Here is an 18,355-nt window from a genome sequence, read left to right as displayed (position 1 = left end):
TAATTAAATTATACGAAGGGAGATACTGTTGAAAGAAGAATGGCTGTAAGTAATTATTTTACGACAAATGTACCATTCGCATATCTAAAAATAATCATTGTTGTTTTACTTCACCATTTCTAAAGCTGTTCAGCTGTCGCTTCTTGTGATTTGAAATGATAAAAATATTAAAACTTTTATGCTATTTCATCCCTGTTTTCGCTGTAATAATTTCTTCTCTGTCAAACTTAAAATAATGGTAACACTCTTTCATGATTTTGGGTATTTTCTTTTTGGTGCTTATTTCTTGCAACATACGTTCATCTCAAAACAGAAGAAGAAGATGAATTGTTTGAGTAAGTACCCTAAAGAAATATTTTCCAGAGTTTTTTTTCCCTCTCCGTTTTCTGTGAAGAAAAATTCCCTTGTTCCTTGGGAAAGCTCAACATTCTAGAAAATGTTGATAAATCAGGAGAACTGAAAGTGCTGTTACTTTTTGATACAATTTTGTGAAAAATTGAGCCTTATTCATTTGTGACCAGCTTTGAAAAATTAATCAATGCCAATGACAGATAGATAACGTTCTGAATAAAGCAAGTTATCTAGTTTGTTTTTGTACTTTTTGAAGTTTTTTGGCCCCCTCTCTACCTCCTTTTTGGCAATCCGTCAATGGCTATTTCTAATCCGTAAATCATATGAATGGGTTTGAAAAGTAGTTTTTACTTTAAACGCCTATTTTATTGCTGTAGACTAAATATATCCTCTCTCTGTCGGAGGAGAAGAAACATCTGGTTTTTTTTATGACTGTTACAAAGTTTATTTTTTTTTCTTTTTTTTATCAATTTTTTATCCTTATCAAAAAATTGCTGGGTGAAAACCACTCAACTATTCTTTTTAATTTATTTTATTAAATTAGTTAATTTTTGTACTGAAGTCAAAATGTGACTATAGTTTTTTATGTTAAATCTCTTGGACTTTAAGTACTGTAAATTTTTGTATTCATCCTTTTTGTTTTGTACATATTAATTTTGAAAATGTTTTGAATATACTTATTTTAATTCTTAAAAAACCAAGGTTTTGTGATTTACCAAATCCTCAAAATTTCCTCTCTTGCACAGAATTATTTCTTTGCAAGTGCGCATGCATAAAAGAGTGCTTATCAATTCAATTGATCACACCTTCATTTTTAAAAAATGCATAAGTGTCAGGTCTTGTTTTCATTTCAAGAAAACTTCTTATTTTGATGAATTTTAGGGACAAACCAGAAAATAAAAAGCTGTGTTACATTAATAATTAAATGTATGTATTTGCAATTTCACAAATGAATGATTGTCAAATCAACACTCTTTCGATTTTAGTTGAAGGTAACAAAACGATGCAGAAACAGAAGAAGCTACGTATCTTGATGCAGTTTCATAATCTCACTCTTATCTTGGTGTTCATATTGAATTTTCTTTTTTTGCGATTTTTCTCTAAAGCAAAAGAAAACAAACAGTTGACGCTTTCACATTTTGCACCTATTATTTCAAGTTTCTTTCATTGGACAAAGAATGTCTCGAAATGTAGCAAAATTATTCATTGCCCCAAGAAGAGCATTCTCCAAAATTATGTGACATGAAAGCTACCATGGCCATCAGGATTCATAGCTTCTTCGTTTCGTCAACCATCATAAATCCGAGTCCAAATGCACAAGACTTCGGAATTTAGCTTCTGTGCATAACAGATGAGGTATGGTGAGATTTTGTTCCTGTTCTCTTACAATGGGAACAGAGGTTCGATTTTGAGCATGATTAAGTTGAATCTCTCAGTCCAAGACCAGAGAGAATCTAATTGAAGGCTGCACGGACTTGTCGATAACTGTATTCACAAGTCATCGGGGTCGATTCCAGTGTCAACAAAGTCCTTCACTGCCTGAATGAACTTGCCAGGAAGCAGCCTGCAAGAAGGAGGAGAAAATCAAGTTTTAGTCAGTTTTAGTAGTAACCTTAGACCGAATTTTTGAGAGGGAGGTCACCAAATCATTGTTTATTTAACTGCAAAAGATTAAAAATCAGTCAAAATCACAATCAGCAAGAAGTCAACATGATCATTATCCCGCGCTTACTGACTCACATCAGCTGTATCAATTATTGTTCCTTGCTTGAACTGCAAGCATTTCCATTCTTAAAATTAAATCCATTTTCCTCCTGGTATCATTGGCTGGATTTCACTGCAAAGTGAGTATTCAACACCTTACCCTAACAATTCTTATCCTTACTTCATTTGAAAACCTGAAAATGTCTTCAATTTTCATCAATGATCTATACAATATAAGGTAGGGTGAAGGGGTGGTATAATAAAGACACGCCTCTTGGTTTAGAGAAGGACTTTTTTCAGCTGCCGTACAATCAGTAAGAGGTGCGTTGTGTGTTTTCGGTTTTCAGTTGACCAATTCAGTTAAGAGTGCCTTTGCCGAAAATTATCAATAGCATCAAGCAAATATTTTAACTCTCTGGAGACCAAATTGCACACCCAACGAAAAATGAAGGAAACTTCAGTGCGTCCAGTTCCGCACGGAATCGTTTATGGCTACACCCGCGCCTTCACTGAGTGTAGATATCACCCATAGCAACTATTTTAACTCTCCGGAGATCAAATTGCATACCCTCTAAAATGAAGGAAACTTGGGTGAATCGAGTTCCACGCGCTCTGATGGTTTCGTTAATGGCGCTGCGCGCGCCTTCATTCTATGCACAGTAGCGGCGAGCAACTATATTAACTTCCCGGAGATGAAATTGCATACCCCCCAAAATGAAGGAATTTTCGGTGAGCCCGGTTTTCTATTGCTGCAAAGATTGGTTGAGGGCACCGCGTCCCTTTGCGCCACTACTACTAACTGAAATCTATTTTTTTTTAAAAGAAAAAATTGTACACCTCGCACAATCCCTCAAGCCACCATATTAATTCCTTGGAGATGAAATTGGATATCCGTTGAAATCTTCCCCATTCTAAGCCCTGTCATATGCGCTTTTTTCAGGCAATCTTTAACCGATTACCCTTTTCGCCTAATAATAGTGAGTTAAAATGGAACAAAATGAGCTGTATCCGTACTCTTTCCCGTACATCTCAGGTGCCAATGGAGCCTAAACACTGATTGTGAGTTGCCAAACTTCTCAATTTTTTTCACAAAAAAGTACTGCACAGTACTAATTGAAAATACCGATCATCAATCTCATCATCAAAATTGGAATTCATTTTGCATTTGGAAACTAAAATTTCTGTCTCATCCGTAAAAACACTTATATGCGTCGGGAAACTAATGGTACATGCGTTTTTCTTTTTAACAAAAAATTTAGCATGAAATTGTGGTTCCTAATTGCAAAATGTAGTCTAATTCATCCCTGAAATTTTTACACGAGTAGGTAAGTGCAAAATTTCTAAGGCAAAAATGATAATATTTTTTTTTTTTGTCCTACTACGAAGTATCAAAGCCAAAATAAGTAGTTCTGCTGGGAAAGATAAGGTTAGGTGCGGGTGTGGAATACTGCAGTGCTACGAAAGAACGCCGTATGAACATTTGAGAGCTGCCAAATTTCCTCCAATAAAATGTTTATTTTTAAGGAAAATAATCAACATTTTTCCTTGAAATTTGCTGACATTTTAGATCAAATTGCAAGCAAAATTACTCGAGAAATTGGAAGAAAAATATTCAAAAATTTTCTTGAAAATTAGTGATTTGTCAAAGGAACTTTGACAACGCCTGAAGGCTCATACGGCGTTTTTCCTTAGCATGGCAGAATACTAAATCCTTTTGCTCTTTGATTTTAGCCGGTAGGCCTTTGTTGAAACATGAGCTGAAACTGTATCCAATAATATGGTAGTGGAAGTATTTTCGAGTGCATACCTTGCTATCCTGTCGAGTGTGAGCATTGAAACTGGTATACTGATTTCCTTGTAGTCCCGCCGCATGGCTTTCACGATTTTACGAGCAACAACGTCCGCAGTGAGCATATCCAAAAGGAGCGGGAACCTAGAAAAAACAAATTCTTTTTAGAATGACCGATTGAGCACAGGGGACAATTTCATGAGCGCCGCCGCCCAAGGCGCACTATGGTCCAAAACTCAAAAATAGGAAGAAATAAGTCGGATAATGACTGAAAAATCACGAAAGTTTCGTGACTGGCGATTTTTTGAATCGTTAATTTCGAATGTGATGTCAAATTGCCTACATTTTAACACCCTGACTTATTATGGCGCGCCTCGGCGTGGCGTGCTGACACTGCCAGCTCGAAACGCGCACTGACGCCTACAAACCTAAGGGGATACTTCAAGCATTGCGCAATGCGTGAAGTAGCCCCTTAGGTTTGTAGGCGTCAGTGCGCGTTTCGAGCTGTCAGCACGCTACAGCGCCCCCGAAGGACGGGTGGTGAACGATTTCTTGCGGGGAGTGCTTCGCTGCGGAGATACTTGTAAATCGTGGAATTTTTTTTTCTTTTCTTTTCTTTAAATTTTTGGCTTTTAAAATTACACACTGGTCGTATGAAGTAATAAGTGAACTCTCAACGCTAGATGAAGTGTAATAATGGAAGGCAGGTCGTGCGCTGTGCGCGCTGCGGACGGCGCAGGGCGGCTCATGAAATTCTTTCCTGTGCTCCGTCGTAGAACAACGCTAGATCGAATAAGCCCTTCAAAATTGGACGTATTTATGCGAAAAGGAGATATGTGGAAGTGGAAAGATGGGGTGTGCTCGTTAGTGGTCGGGCCATAAGAATAAATGGGGAATATAAAGCGCCAGTGACGTCAGCGGTGAGTGCGGTGACGGTTTCGGGATCGGGATCGCCGTCCGACGTCTTTAACTCATGAGCCCTGTCCACAACGCTCTCTTGCCATGCCCGCGGCTCATGAGTTAGCATATTTTGGCGCTTAGCTCCTTTTGATTTAATGTCAAATCCCGCTTTTCAATTTTCCCAAAAGGAGCTATATCCACTTTTACATTGTTTCTTAAGACCCAACTAACGAGCACACCCCATCTTTCCACTTGCACATATCTCCTTTTAGCATAAATACGTCCAATTGATACATCAAATTCGCAGGCAAAAATTATCGATTAGTCAATGGTAAATGCACAAATGCATGAGCACCCCAATATTTCAATGCTTTGAATAGGATACTCATAGTTTTTAAATATCGTTGATCGGTTCACGTTTTTATTTTTTGATCGATGTATATTAATCAAATAGACACTACTGGTTTTTTTTCATGATTCGTCGATCGGATTGGTGTACAGTGGATCGAGTCAGTTAGAGCGGTCGGACATGACCTTTTTTACTTAAACTGCAAATTTTGATGTTTTTTCCGTCACATTTTAAATTTCAAGGGGTTTTGATAGCAGACAATTTCACGAGGAAACTAATGGAGCCACTTTTAGGACCTCAAAATTTTGTATGAACAGAGTTATATGAGCTTTTAAAACTTCCAAATTTTGTCTGACCTTTTTCATTGACTCGATCCACTGTGCGGTGTCAAACGATTCAGGTTTTTTTATTTTTTTTTTTCAATCGATTCATGTCAATCGAATCCATAATTTCATACCCTCCTGTTTTTTCAAGTTTCTTGATATCAGGGTAAAAAAAAGTTAGAGACGTCGATTCAGGTATAATACATATTGAAATTCCTTACCTGTTCCTCGGTCGTTTCACGAGACCAGTGTTGACCATGATCGGGTAAACCGTCGTGAATTTGATTTGTGACTTGTGCGCCTTCGAATCCTCCGACCGCAATTCTTCATACAAGGACTCCATCATCCCTAATAGAGAACGGGTGGAAAAGCAGTAATCGAAATGTCAGGACGGAGATGAAACATAAAATGATGGAACAGAAAAAGAGGTGATGAATTATTTAGTATCGATTCGAAAAGCCCTCAAAAGCCTTCTCCGAGTGGGAGGAAAACACTTAAAAATCCCAGTCAAAAATCCAAAATTACTCTGCCCCCCAAAAAGATTCATTTTCATTATGTTGCCATTACAGCAGATTACTTGAATTGAAATGTATAATGGACGCAACTTCAGGGGTAAAATTTGTTTAATTTTTAAATATGCATAGTGCGTCCTTAAAAAAAAAAAATAATAAATAAAAAAAATAAAAAAAAACCTATTCCACTATAGAATCTGAAGTAATTATCAGGGTTATCAGCTTAAATATCGACGGTGAAACTATAGAAACGCGTATCTGGGTTTGCGGTGTTGCAGACTTTCTGTCTTATATTTATACCTCTCTACGTGGAAAACAACCGATTTTCATTTCCTGAAAATTTTAGTAATTTTTGTCTTCAATACGAAGAATATTCTGTGAGAGGTTTCAATGCAACTTATTGTTTCAAAATTTCGATCGCTTACGCTCCTTGTATATCAAGTGAGGCACTCCTGGAGGCTGGACTACCAGGTGGGGCACCCCCGGAGGTTTTGTTACCTAAAACACGCATCACGTCGCTGAAATTCGTACCATATTGCCTGGATCAATGATTTGCCTTCAATTGGCCGGCTATGCAAAATGACTGTCGTGACGCACGAATAGTGGTATCACAATTTCGCATTAAGATTACGCAGTGGGTTGAAGGCGCTTACCTGTATCGTATCTTAGTGGCCCTGTTCAACGATGTTGACCAGAAATGTTTAGAATTTTGGAGCCCTCAATCGAGCCGTAATCTTGAGAAATGCCCGAAGAACATTATTTTGATTATTAAATAATAAGATTTTTTGTGTCTGAAATTCTTATTTCAAAAAAGAGAGTCCAAACGCTCGGTTCAGATTGTCGTTTTTATAAGTATTCTTGCTTTGGTCATCATATTCTCATGCAAAACTAAGAGAGTTGGCGTTTACAAGATCGCAACTTACTCAAAAGCGGTTGTGAATTCAAGAAGTCCGAGTATCTGTATTCAATAACGTTTAGCATAATTTTTGAACTTCATTAGAGGAGAAAGTGACTTGATATGTACAGAAATATGCTGAAATTCACCGCCAAGAAGATTTCCTTATGGGTCAAAAAGGAAAACGATTCCTGTTTAAAGAAGAAAATATGCGTTTATGAAAAGAAAAGTCACTAACATCCAGCAGATACCCGCTTTCATAAAATTATTTTATTCTTGATTCAAAATGAAATCTCTTTAAAGGAATACTCAAGAATGTTTCTGCCTAAATCTAGTCACTTCCTTCTGTAACTACATTGAAAAATTATGATGAACGTTATTAAATTCGAATGCTAGGACTTTTTGAGTGTTTGGTCTACCGCTCTCTTTTTGTGCCGTATTCTTGATTTATTTCCCGAGGAATACTTCGTACTCTTAAAAAATGTCTGTCATTCGTAATATGTTAGAGCGCCTTCAATTTCGTTTGATACTGTGCAACACCTCTGTGGTGAAATAGTTGCTTGAGGCGCCGTGGCACGCTGCGGCGCGGCAACCGGCTGGCAAACGCCTACAAACCCAAGGAGATACTTTAAGCATTGCGCAATGCGTGAAGTATCCCTCTAGGTTTTTAGGCGCCAGTTTCTTGCTGGCAGCAAGCGCGCCGCTTCGCTCTGAGTTAGGCTCTAATATTTAAACTCACGGAGTCAGTTGTAAATTCAATAAGTTTGGATGAAATGAGCTTTCGACGATGATCTGTGAAAAATCAGAATTGAACTGAACTTACCTCTGACTGCGAATTTTGAGGCACAGTATGGCACTACATTGGCAACTCCAATGACTCCGCACATTGAGGATAGAGCGACGATGTGTCCATGGTTTTTCTCCACCATGCTTGGAAGGAAAGCCTCCAAAGCCTGAAAGACGCGAACATCATTATTTCATTATTACGTTATAAGTCAGAGGCTCCCATCATTTCTTTCAAGCTTCAGTTCGAATTCGTTTTTTGAACAGCAAAAACAAAGCCGGAATTTAAGCACTTTGCGATGAGGGATGAGCGCGCAGAGACTGCCGAGAAAAATAACTCCCAAGTTAATTAATGCCTTGAGGGAATAATAGAAAAACGGGAGAGATGCTCGTTATTCATTTTTAATCCGCGAACGATTATTCCAAACGACGAATTCGAACCCATTGCACCGAAAAAAAAAAAATAATAATAATTCTTGAGATGTTATTCTGACTTGAAGCGTCGTCTCTTGTCAACAAAATTTGGTTTTTATTTCAGATAAATCCGTGCGGACTTGACTTAAAGTAAGTTTCTTTCTTTCTTTGAGTTAAAAAACGTCATTTTCTTATCGTTAAGTTTAAGTGAAAAGAAGAATAGCAAAACAACGTTTTTTAACTTAAAAAAAAAAACGAGCCTTAAGATAATTCCGCGCAGATTTAACTCAAAAAACCAAATTTTGTCGACAGGAAGCGACGCTTTTAGTCAAAATAGTATCTCAAGAAATATTTTTCAGTATGGTACTTGATGGTATAATATTTCATTGCATGCTCTGATTCTTTCCAATCCATCTCAAGGCTTGGTAGTTAGATGACGGAATTCTGAAAACTCGCATTATTATTTTATTGGTGTAGCTTGTATTCCTGTTTCGTGTTGCTTACTTTTCAGCAATTTCTCCATGAAAACGTAAAGTTGAAGTTAATTCTTGTCAATATCATGGCCCGAGACGACGCTTTTTTAATTTTGATGACCGTCCTCGGGAAAAGAGACCATTACCCCCTCCTTCCGGGGGCAACGAACACTTAATAACACAAGTTTAGCACTTACCCAAAAGTGTGCTAAGACATTGATGTCGAATATTTTCCTTATCTCCTCAGGCGTGTGAGCTTTGAGAGGTCGCGATGGCATGATACCAGCATTGTTAACTAAAATAGTAACGTCACCAACGTCCTTCTTCACCTTCTCAGCGGTTGCCAGAACCTCCTCTCTGTTCGAGACGTCCAACCTAAAAAATATAGCACGATTATTAAGTCGTACTTCTTTAATCCCAATCTACAAATAATCAAGAAAAATGTTAAATAGAAAAAAAGTTTCATTTTTTATTTTCTCAAAAAAAAAAAAAAAAAAAAAAAACTGCACGGGTTTGTACTGCCGTTCTAAGGAAGAACGCCGTATAAACATTCGAGTATTGTCAAATTTTCTTTGATGAAATGTTTATTTTTGAGGACAGCTCTGAACATTTTTCCTTGAAATCTTCAGAAACTTTCGGTGAAATTGTGAACAAAATGATGTGATAAACTGGAAGATAAATATTGACAAATTTTCCTGAGAATTCGGGATTTACCAGAGGAAATTTGGCAACGCCTGAAGGTTCATATCGACGGTGAAACTACCAAACCACGTATCTCGGTTTGCGACGTCGCAGACTTCCTGTCATACTTTATTTTTTAAATGAAAAACTACTTAACATCCAGTCTTGAAAATTTCTGTGATTTTTCCTCTTTGTGCGGAGAAAATTCCGTGAAAATTTCAAGGAATGATATTGATTTGGTCTACTTCAAAAAAATAAAATGTGAGCGTAGATTTTTAAACACCGCAAACGAGATACGTGGTTTGGTAGTTTCACCGTCGATATGGCGTTCTTCCTTAGCAAAATAGTATAAAAAAATATAGCACCCAGAGATGGGCGAAAATCCCTGGAACGGCCATTGTATTTGCACTTGTGCTTTGGTCTTGTCTCCTCTTATTCACTCTGAATGAATAAGTAGGGACACACGACTGCGTGACTAAACTAGACACAGTGGTCATGAAGCTTAAATAAAAAACAAAAACAAAAAACAAAAACTGACAAAAATGTACCCAAAAACGGTTTGCAAGGGGTGAGTCTATGATATGTGTGCACTTAGAATTGCGAAAAATCAAAATCTTGGCTGATCCTATTTTCGAGATATTCCAATTTGAAATTTTCATAGTAAATGCAAGTAAATTCAAAATAAAATATACCGCGCTGCAAGTTTCCACTTTGTGGTGTCGCCGCTTCTTCAGTCTAAATTTAGGCTAAACTTCCCTCCAAGACTGACAATTTTTAGCGCGGTATATTTTATTCAGAATTTACTTTTAGTTTATGGTGAAAAGTTCTTCGAGAATATCCCATATAAAGACCATAAAATACAACTCTCTATCGGTAACAATATTAATTAAAGAGCTAAAATGTTTTTCAAATTTTCGTATACGGATTTTTTCAATTCGCCTTCAGCTGCGTCCGCAGCAATTGTTGTTACGAATATGTTATGCGTGCTGATCTCAACTCATTACATACTTGACTCTCTGAAGGCGTTTTATATACGAAAGTAGAGCACCCTGTTGGAAAACAAGAGAAGTGAGCTTAATCGCTTAATCCCTACTTCCTTGGTTCTCCGAAAGATTGCGCCACTTGCGCATATGAAACGCCTTCAGAGAGTCGAATATGTAATGAGCAAAAATCAGCACGCACAACATATTCGTAATAACAATTGCTGCAGACGCAACAGAAGGCGAAACGTTCAGTCACAAAACTAGTCACCGCATCAAAAAAGTCAAAAGAACAAAATATTGTTATTTTTCAAATTTACATATCATGTCGGTGTCTCCTGGTCAGAAACAGCACTTCTGAAAAATGAAACAAATTAAACTCATATGCTTTGAACTTTTCTACTCTTATGAGTAGGATATTCTAGTGATATGAGTAGAATTTCTTCTCATATGAGTAGGATTTTCTACTCATATAAGTAGAAAGTTCTACTTTTATGAGTTGGCGAATTCTGAATAGTCTACTCGTCATTTTTAGCAGGGTTTCAGCACTATCTGGCAACAATGAGTGGAAGCTCTCATATCTGGATTTGAGGTAGTTGAAGTGAGCTCGGTAACTTACTTGTAAGTCCAGACGTCTTTGCAGCCCCTCTTGGCGAGGAGCTCTTTGGTCTCGTGGTTGCCTTTTTCGTCGATGTCCCAGCAGACCAATTTCGTGCCGTGACTTGCAAACTGGAACGCCAGCTCCCTCCCAATCCCGTGACCTGCTCCTGTCAACTGATCAAAAACACTCAACTTCAGTCAAGAGATATTACTCAGCGGATCACTCTTCAGCCAGGTGCTCATTGCCCGCGTTTATAGTCATTTCTCAACTAGCTTTTCGTATCGAGGATACTTCAATTGGACGTGTTTCTGCCAAACGGAACTATGTGCATTACGACATGAGCCCTGGGACCCATAAGAATATATTAATGACAGGACGTACGTCATAATGCACATAGTTCCGTTTGACAGAAATACGTCCAATTGATTTGCTTTGTGGTTAAGAGGCGTATTCCGCCGTGCTAAGGAAGAACACCGTATGCACCTTCAGACGCTGAAACATTTTTTTCAATAAAACCTTAATTTGCTGGGAAAACAGTGAATTTTTTCTTTAATTTTTTCAGACAATTTTGTTCACAATGTCGTCTAAAATGTCTGAAAATTTTAAGAGAAAATACGCATAATCATTCTCAAAAATGCATGTTTTATCCGGGGCAATTTGGAAACCCTCGAATGTTCATACGGCGTTCTTTCTTAGCAAGGCAGCATTCATAGTCGTTTTTTAAACAGCTTCTTTCCTTTCGGAGGCTCCAAACGGTTTACATAGCATTATTCTCGAATAGGTCTGGATACACGATCAAATTCCGAACCAATGCTGATCTAAGTAGACCACTTGATGACTGATGGTCACCATGCAACAGTCCTCTTTGATCAAAATTGGACCCGTCAAAGATTGATCAGAATGGAGTGCCACCATTCATCATTTCCTACCGTAAGAAACATTTCTACCAAGTTTTCATGGTGTATCTTGTTAGTGGCTGTTTGTGCCTATGCACTAAGGCCAAAGCACCGTTACAGGGCAAAAAGTAAAAACTAAAAAAAAAAAAAAAGTTTTCATGGTAAAATTAAGCAAATTCATGATTTTAAGACTGATGACTCCCGACAATTTGATGGTGAATTGGTTCAGGAATATGATCGTGTATCGAGACCTAATGAAAACTTGGCAGAAAATGTTGTAAGAAATTATGAATGATGGTATTTCATTTTGATTAAAGAGGAATGTTGCACGGTGGCCAATAGTCATCAAATAGTCTAATTGAATCAGTGAAAACGAAAACACACCAACTCGGAAAAATGAAAATAATCAAGTAGTTACCCAGGAGTTAAAAAAGTTAGCACAAGAAAAAGATCTTTGGTGCCGAAAGACAAGTACCTAAGGACACTTCAAAGGTTCAAGTTGGAACAGATGCGTTAACTTCAATGACATTTTTGAAAACTGACTCTCATACATGAAAATTGAGCATTTTTGAGCTACACTGAAAATAATAATATGCTGTTTTGGCATCTAGGATGTCAAAAATGTGTCTGGTGATCCAAAAATGCTGCCTTTACTGCCCCTGCAGTTAACTTTACATCCTGTGAATGCAAATTAAATTGCGTGGGCAATCAAGGCAGCATCCTAAGATCACCAGACACATTTTTGACATCCTAGGTGCTAAAACAGCATACCATTTTTTCAGTGTACCGAGTTGGTGTGTTTCCGTTCTCACTGATTCAATTTGATTGAAATCCGATTCGTGTATCAATGCCTTTAAGGGTTCTTCACGAGGCTTTATCACATAACGAAACTTATCACGGTTTTCTTCTATGTGTAACGCACCGCGACGTTACATAACTGATAGGTGCTCCTCTGTATGATTATGAGGCAACTTGGTTCTACGGGCCGGGGCCGGCTGTCTTTGGGGAGCCTAATTCGAGGACATGCCTTGATTTAATGTTCCGCGCAGCCCCTCCCCTTCCTCGAGTGTCTTAACGCGCTTATTAAATTTCGGCCCTAAATTAGAGCTATCCATCGGCCGCCCCGATTGCGAAAACGCCTGAAATCACGCGCCCAGGATCTTGCGTGCAGCAGAACCGGATTTTGCGATCACAAATTCGTTGCCAAACCGAGGAACCCGTAGCTCGCCCGCGAGCCGCGACACAAGCGCATACTCCGGAAAATACCGCACTGGGGGAAAAAAAAAAAAAAAAAAAAAAAAAAAAAAAACCGTGGTAGGAGTCAAGTATCACTCATGTGTGAGGGCGAAATGGAAAGGCAAACCATTTTACGATGCCTACACTGGAAAAAAAAAACACATTGGATCTAGAGTCCAGACTCTTAAAAACATCGACAAAAAAAGTACTCTTGATTCAATCTGAATCTGGCTTAAATCAAGAACCAATCCTCTTAATTTAAGCGGATTTCCTTTTGATTCGAGTAAAAATCCGATCGAATCAAGAGTATTTTTTCTTGTCAATGTTTTCAAGAGTCTGGACTCTAGATCCAATGCGTTTTTTTCCCAGTACGCCGTCAAATTGCAGCTCCCCATCTCCTGATAGCTGATTATTGAAATTGATAGACAAAGTGATGGACAAAGAAGGCAGACGGAAAATGATGCGATTTCTGTTGGTTGAGACGCATTTTTACAAAGCAACCCGAGACAATGGTAACATGACAAAAAATAGGAGAGGGAAACGGGAAACAGGGCTAAAAATACAAAACTAAAAACCCGAGACGTTTCAACACTTTAGTCATTTTCAGTCGGAAAATAAATTAAAAATTAAAAAAATATTGTAGATAAACTGATTAGGTTCTCTGAATCGGGTTTCCTCCTCGTTTTTCATTATGTTGGTTGAAAGCGTGGTTGTTATATACCTAGGGGCAAAATGTCTAACTGTCCATATGGTCTCTATGTGGGTTACCGTCAGTTAGTCTATTACTTTACCTCCTACTTGATAGCAATGGCCATTCCAGCAAGTTGGTAACACTGGTAATACTCCATTTTAGTCCATTAAATATATCGATTCCAGGTGAGGCTGCAGCTTGTCCTTCCTAGAATCGATTGTTTTACTGACAATTAAATGGAGGTAAAATAACTTTATTGCTACTTTTAAGAATCGCCACTGATTGATAGACATATAAGACAAAGGATAAATGAATCGATTCTCTTGGTTGGAACTGAAGGTTGTTATGTACGTGGGGGAAGAATAATGGATTAACCATAAGGTCTCTAGTTGGTTACCGTTGGCTTGTCTATTGCCTCACCTACTTCATCCATTGCTAACCACCCCTTTATAGGATTGCTCCATTTTCTCTGTCCTTTTTGTCTATCTATCGCTTTGTCCACCAGTTCCAATAATCAGCTTGCAGCTGCGTTCGTGCAAGAGAAGAGGTCCGCCTGTTGTCAACTTTTTTTAAATTTGAGGGCCGTGTATATTCTTATGTTATCTTTGTGGAGCAGGCGACATTCCTCAGAGACTTGAACGAAAGGACAGAAAAGTAACCCGTCCAATTCTTCGTGGGATTGATTGTTGAAACAGAGCTGTGATATCAATTCGCTGTTGTTTTTCAATTCTGCCCCAAAAGAGCTCCTAAAGTCTCATATATAAATATCTCATAATTATGGGTCCCTATCCAACAGGGTGTCCCAAAATGGAGCGTTCATCAAAGTTTGGGGTTCAAAAAACGTAATTTCGAGAAAAAAGCTGGGTAAATTTATAACTTTTCATGTTTAGGGTGCAAAATTGCTAGATTATAATGCACAAAACGCCTTCTATGGTGCCAAACCGCTGACGGTGAAATCACTCGCAACTTATTTTTTGAGACACTAATGAGAGTTGCCCGTGGAAATTCTAAGTCCGATTTTTCGACGTATCTCCACAAAAATTACTCCTCTGAGAATTTTGCCCACGTTTTTGAAAACCCTTATATCTGCGGACGGTCAGAATTTTCGGTTTGTTCTCAATAAAGAAACAGCGTTTTTAACGATGTTCGTTTAGCTTTTATAACCTCATTCTTAAAAAAAGAAAAAAGACATGTGAAAATGGTAATGCGATATCAGATCACCGAACTCCTAACTTGAGCTCACTGCCCGGAATCACATGTTATCGGCGCGGCGCGGCGCGGCGGCGTGGCGGGGATATGTTACGTCAGCTTGAAGGACGGACAACGACTTAATGGATACAGGCACGCACTTAATGTGCACCTGTTTGGCCTACTGGGAGGAGATTAGTTGATCTTGTTTTCTTTCTGTTATTGTACTTTTTGTAAAAAAAAAAAAAAAAAAAAAAAAAAAAAAAAAAAAACTCAATCCTCAAATTTAATTGCATGAAATAGGCTAGTTGTTTGATTGCTTTAACCAGGGGCTGCTTGCTATTAGCAAGATGCACCAAAGTTGATTGTTTCAAACAGGGAAAAAGAATAATCGTGTATTGCAATTCACACTCTTGTTCGTATCTGCTTAGGTTATCGTCGAAAGTACGGATAAAGACGAATTTTACAGGATTGACTCGTGCCATTTTTTGGTGAACCTTAGGATGGGCGAATCATCAGAAATGGATCTTTTGGTGATCATACCATATCTTCTCTATAAAAGTGTATGAACACTCAAGGTGCAGATGTAGGCTGAGCGGGGCGAGGGGGGGAGGGGTGTTGCAAGGGGCGACATGGAGGGAACACAGGGCACGAGTCTCCCCTTTCCCGACTTACTCTCATAGCGACGGCTACAGCGCACAGTGGACGGAGTCAATTGGAAATGTCGGACAAATTGCGGCAACTTAAAAAACTTGTAACTCCGTTTTTACCAAAATTTGAAGTTTTAGGAATGGTACCATCGGTTTCCTCGTGAAATTTTCCTCAAGAAGCAACCCTTACAATTTAAAATGTGACGTAATAAAAATAAAGATTTTCAGTTTGTAGTCTTAAATTTCATGTCCGGCCTTTCCCTTGGACTCGATCCACTGTGCGGCGGTAACGTACGGGTCCGCTACGAATAATTGCCGGCGAGCAATTAACATTTGCGCAATGCCTGTGCCGGTGTCGGATCTTGAATCTGCATCCAGCCGTGCACTCCACCACTCTGCCGTCTTAGGGAGGAGCACAGTAACTCCATTTGGACTTGGACCGCGGTTAACTCGTGTTCTTATGAGCTTCGCGGCTCAATCCATAGAGGAGTTATTTCTATTTTCCGTAACAAGGCAGCATTGACCGTGCCGGCTCCAGATTATCACCGCACCGCGCGGTGCCCCACAAGCGTATCATGATCTCGTACCCTTGATTATCAAAATTCCATGCAAGGAGACGAAGGAGTTTTGTCTAAATTGGGCTTTTTAAAAATAGACATTCTCGGGACGACTTCGACGGAACCAAGCGAGAGTGTTTAAGAAAGACGTACGTGCAATACTGCCGTGCTAAGGGAAAACGCCGTATGGACATTCGAAAGTTGCCAAATTTCCCCTGATAAAACATGTATTTTTGACGACATTCATGCACGTTTTTCTTTGAAATTACAAATATTTCAGATTCAATTGCGTACAGATTAGTCTGAAAATTTTGGGAAAATATACATATTAACGATTTTCCCAGTAAATTCGGGTTTTATCGAAGGAAACTGAAAGCCGTCTGAGGACTCATACGGCGTTCTTCCTTAGCATGGCAGAGCTCTACCGTGCGACGCAAAAATGCCGTAGACGCCGTTTTACATTTTTTAGAAACAATGTATCATAGCAAAAAAACTTGTGTACCTTAGGACAATGTTTTTACAGAATTCTTTCGCAAATATACCTACTATCAATAACTTAACCTGAAAATTTGAGGTGGATGGTTAAAACAGTTTTCATTTTAAAAAGTGTTGAATTCCAAAAAACGAGGGAAAATCTTGATGGATTTACGGCGTTCTTTAGCACGGCAGAGCTGTGCTTTGACATTAGCGGGAGGGGGCGAGGGTTGAGGTGTTGCATTCAAAGAGGCGAACTTTAAAGGTGACGGTTACGGGTGCATGCGGTTTTTCGGTTGACGGAGGGTCTGCAGCGTAACCTTGACACGGTGCACTCGCGCATGCGCGTTGACACCATCGACCATCGCGGCGCGCAACGACGAAAGACGGGACCCGGCCACTAGGACATTCACATCCTTCTAATGATAGCCTTGCGAAATCCGTTGCATTGTTGTTCCATGCATGCCGCTGCCCAGACGGAATCCCGCACATGAAACCCATTTCGTACAGGATCGGGTGAGGAACGATACTGTTATTACCGTGCCACCAAGGGTCGTAATCTGCCGTGCTATGGAAAAACGCCGTATGAGCCACCAGGCCTTGCCAAATTTCCCTCGACGAATTACGAATTTTCAGTAAAATTTATGAATGTTTCTCTTCAGATTTTTCGCAGAATTTCATTCGTACATTGAAAACAAAATCTGGGTGCATTTACTAAGAAAATGGTGAAATTACCAAGAATTCAGGGTTCTATTTGATCCCAGTTTTTTCTTGGTAAAATTACCATTTATGGAATTGGTAATTTTACCGAGAAATCTTTGTAAAATTATTGAACTTTCTCGGTAATTTTACTGGACCTTGGTAAAAACGCCAATATTTTTTATCGACTGTGGTAGAATTACCGAGATAAAATGGCAAAGTTGCGGGGAATTGATTACCAATAAAAGTGATATTCTTACCTGAAAAAAAAACAGTAAAAATACCGGTTTTTAGGTTAACTTGCCAGTCTGTCCTAGTAAAATTACCAATAATTGGTAAAAAAAGTGAGATGGTAAAGGTTCCAACGGACCTTGGCAAAAACGACGAGAATTTTTTTTCAGTGTAATTTGTCCTATTTCTGAAAATTTTGAGGAAAAATATTCATAACTCCCTTCAAAAATAAATATTTTCTGACAGGAAATTTGGCAACATCCGAAGGCTCGTACAGCGTTCTTCCTTTGCACGGCAGTAATCAAGGTCGTATACTTTAAACTGCTCCATCCATTAGGCGCCCATTTGTTTCGCACTGCAATTAAGGGAGGTTCAAGGAAGCCCTTAAAATGGCATCATGAAAAGGACATTTTTTTCCGACCTCGAGTGACATTCAGTAGTATGCCTTTTGATATGGATCCTTGCAAGGGATCACAATGATATACCACGGCAAAAAGCACAAAATACGAAGAAGAAATTCAATGAGTTTGACAAACTTTAAGGTAGGTGCGCAGGTGCGTACCAACCTTAAAGTTTACAAAACTCGTAAGATATTTTCTCCCGTATTTTTTATTTTTTGTAGTGGTAAATCATCGTAATTCTTTGCAAGGATCCATTTCAAAAGGCATACTACTGAATGTTACTCGAGGTCGGCCAAAATTGTCCTTTTTTTGATGCTATTTTAAGGGATTCCTTGAACCTCTCTGAATCGCAAAGAAATTATAAGCACTTCAGCAATGAATTTCTCATCATCATAACACGCAAAACACGTTGAAGTTACGTATCAACACTTCCAAAAATAACTTACAAGTTAGTTAACTTTCGCAGTTTTTACTATAAAAACCCTTTTGCAAAAAATCATGATCAACGTTGAACAAATTAAGCATTGAAATCGACGCATGAGCTAAGCAAATAGCTAAAGCTTGGTGTCGCGCACAT

The 18,355-nt window shown here is 38.7% G+C and overlaps 1 protein-coding gene across 2 annotated transcripts in view; it reads right to left on the bottom strand.

The window, feature by feature from the left end:
* Positions 1-1,260: 1,260 nt before the first annotated feature.
* LOC109030069 (17-beta-hydroxysteroid dehydrogenase 13) overlaps positions 1,261-18,355 on the bottom strand; it is a 73,293-nt gene continuing 56,198 nt past the window's right edge. For both annotated transcript variants that reach the window (XM_019040833.2, XM_072301714.1), the window contains exons 5-10: positions 10,774-10,928; positions 8,691-8,868; positions 7,647-7,776; positions 5,638-5,764; positions 3,863-3,988; positions 1,261-1,915 (exon numbers count right to left, since the gene is read on the bottom strand). In XM_019040833.2, the coding sequence (XP_018896378.1) occupies positions 1,843-1,915; positions 3,863-3,988; positions 5,638-5,764; positions 7,647-7,776; positions 8,691-8,868; positions 10,774-10,928 (789 nt within the window). In that variant the 3' untranslated portion in view covers positions 1,261-1,842. The remainder of the gene's footprint in view (positions 1,916-3,862; positions 3,989-5,637; positions 5,765-7,646; positions 7,777-8,690; positions 8,869-10,773; positions 10,929-18,355) is intronic.

The sequence above is a fragment of the Bemisia tabaci genome, chromosome 6 (genome assembly GCF_918797505.1).
Source record: "Bemisia tabaci chromosome 6, PGI_BMITA_v3".
NCBI lineage: Eukaryota > Metazoa > Arthropoda > Insecta > Hemiptera > Aleyrodidae > Bemisia > Bemisia tabaci.
This window is presented reverse-complemented; position numbering and strand designations above follow the sequence as displayed.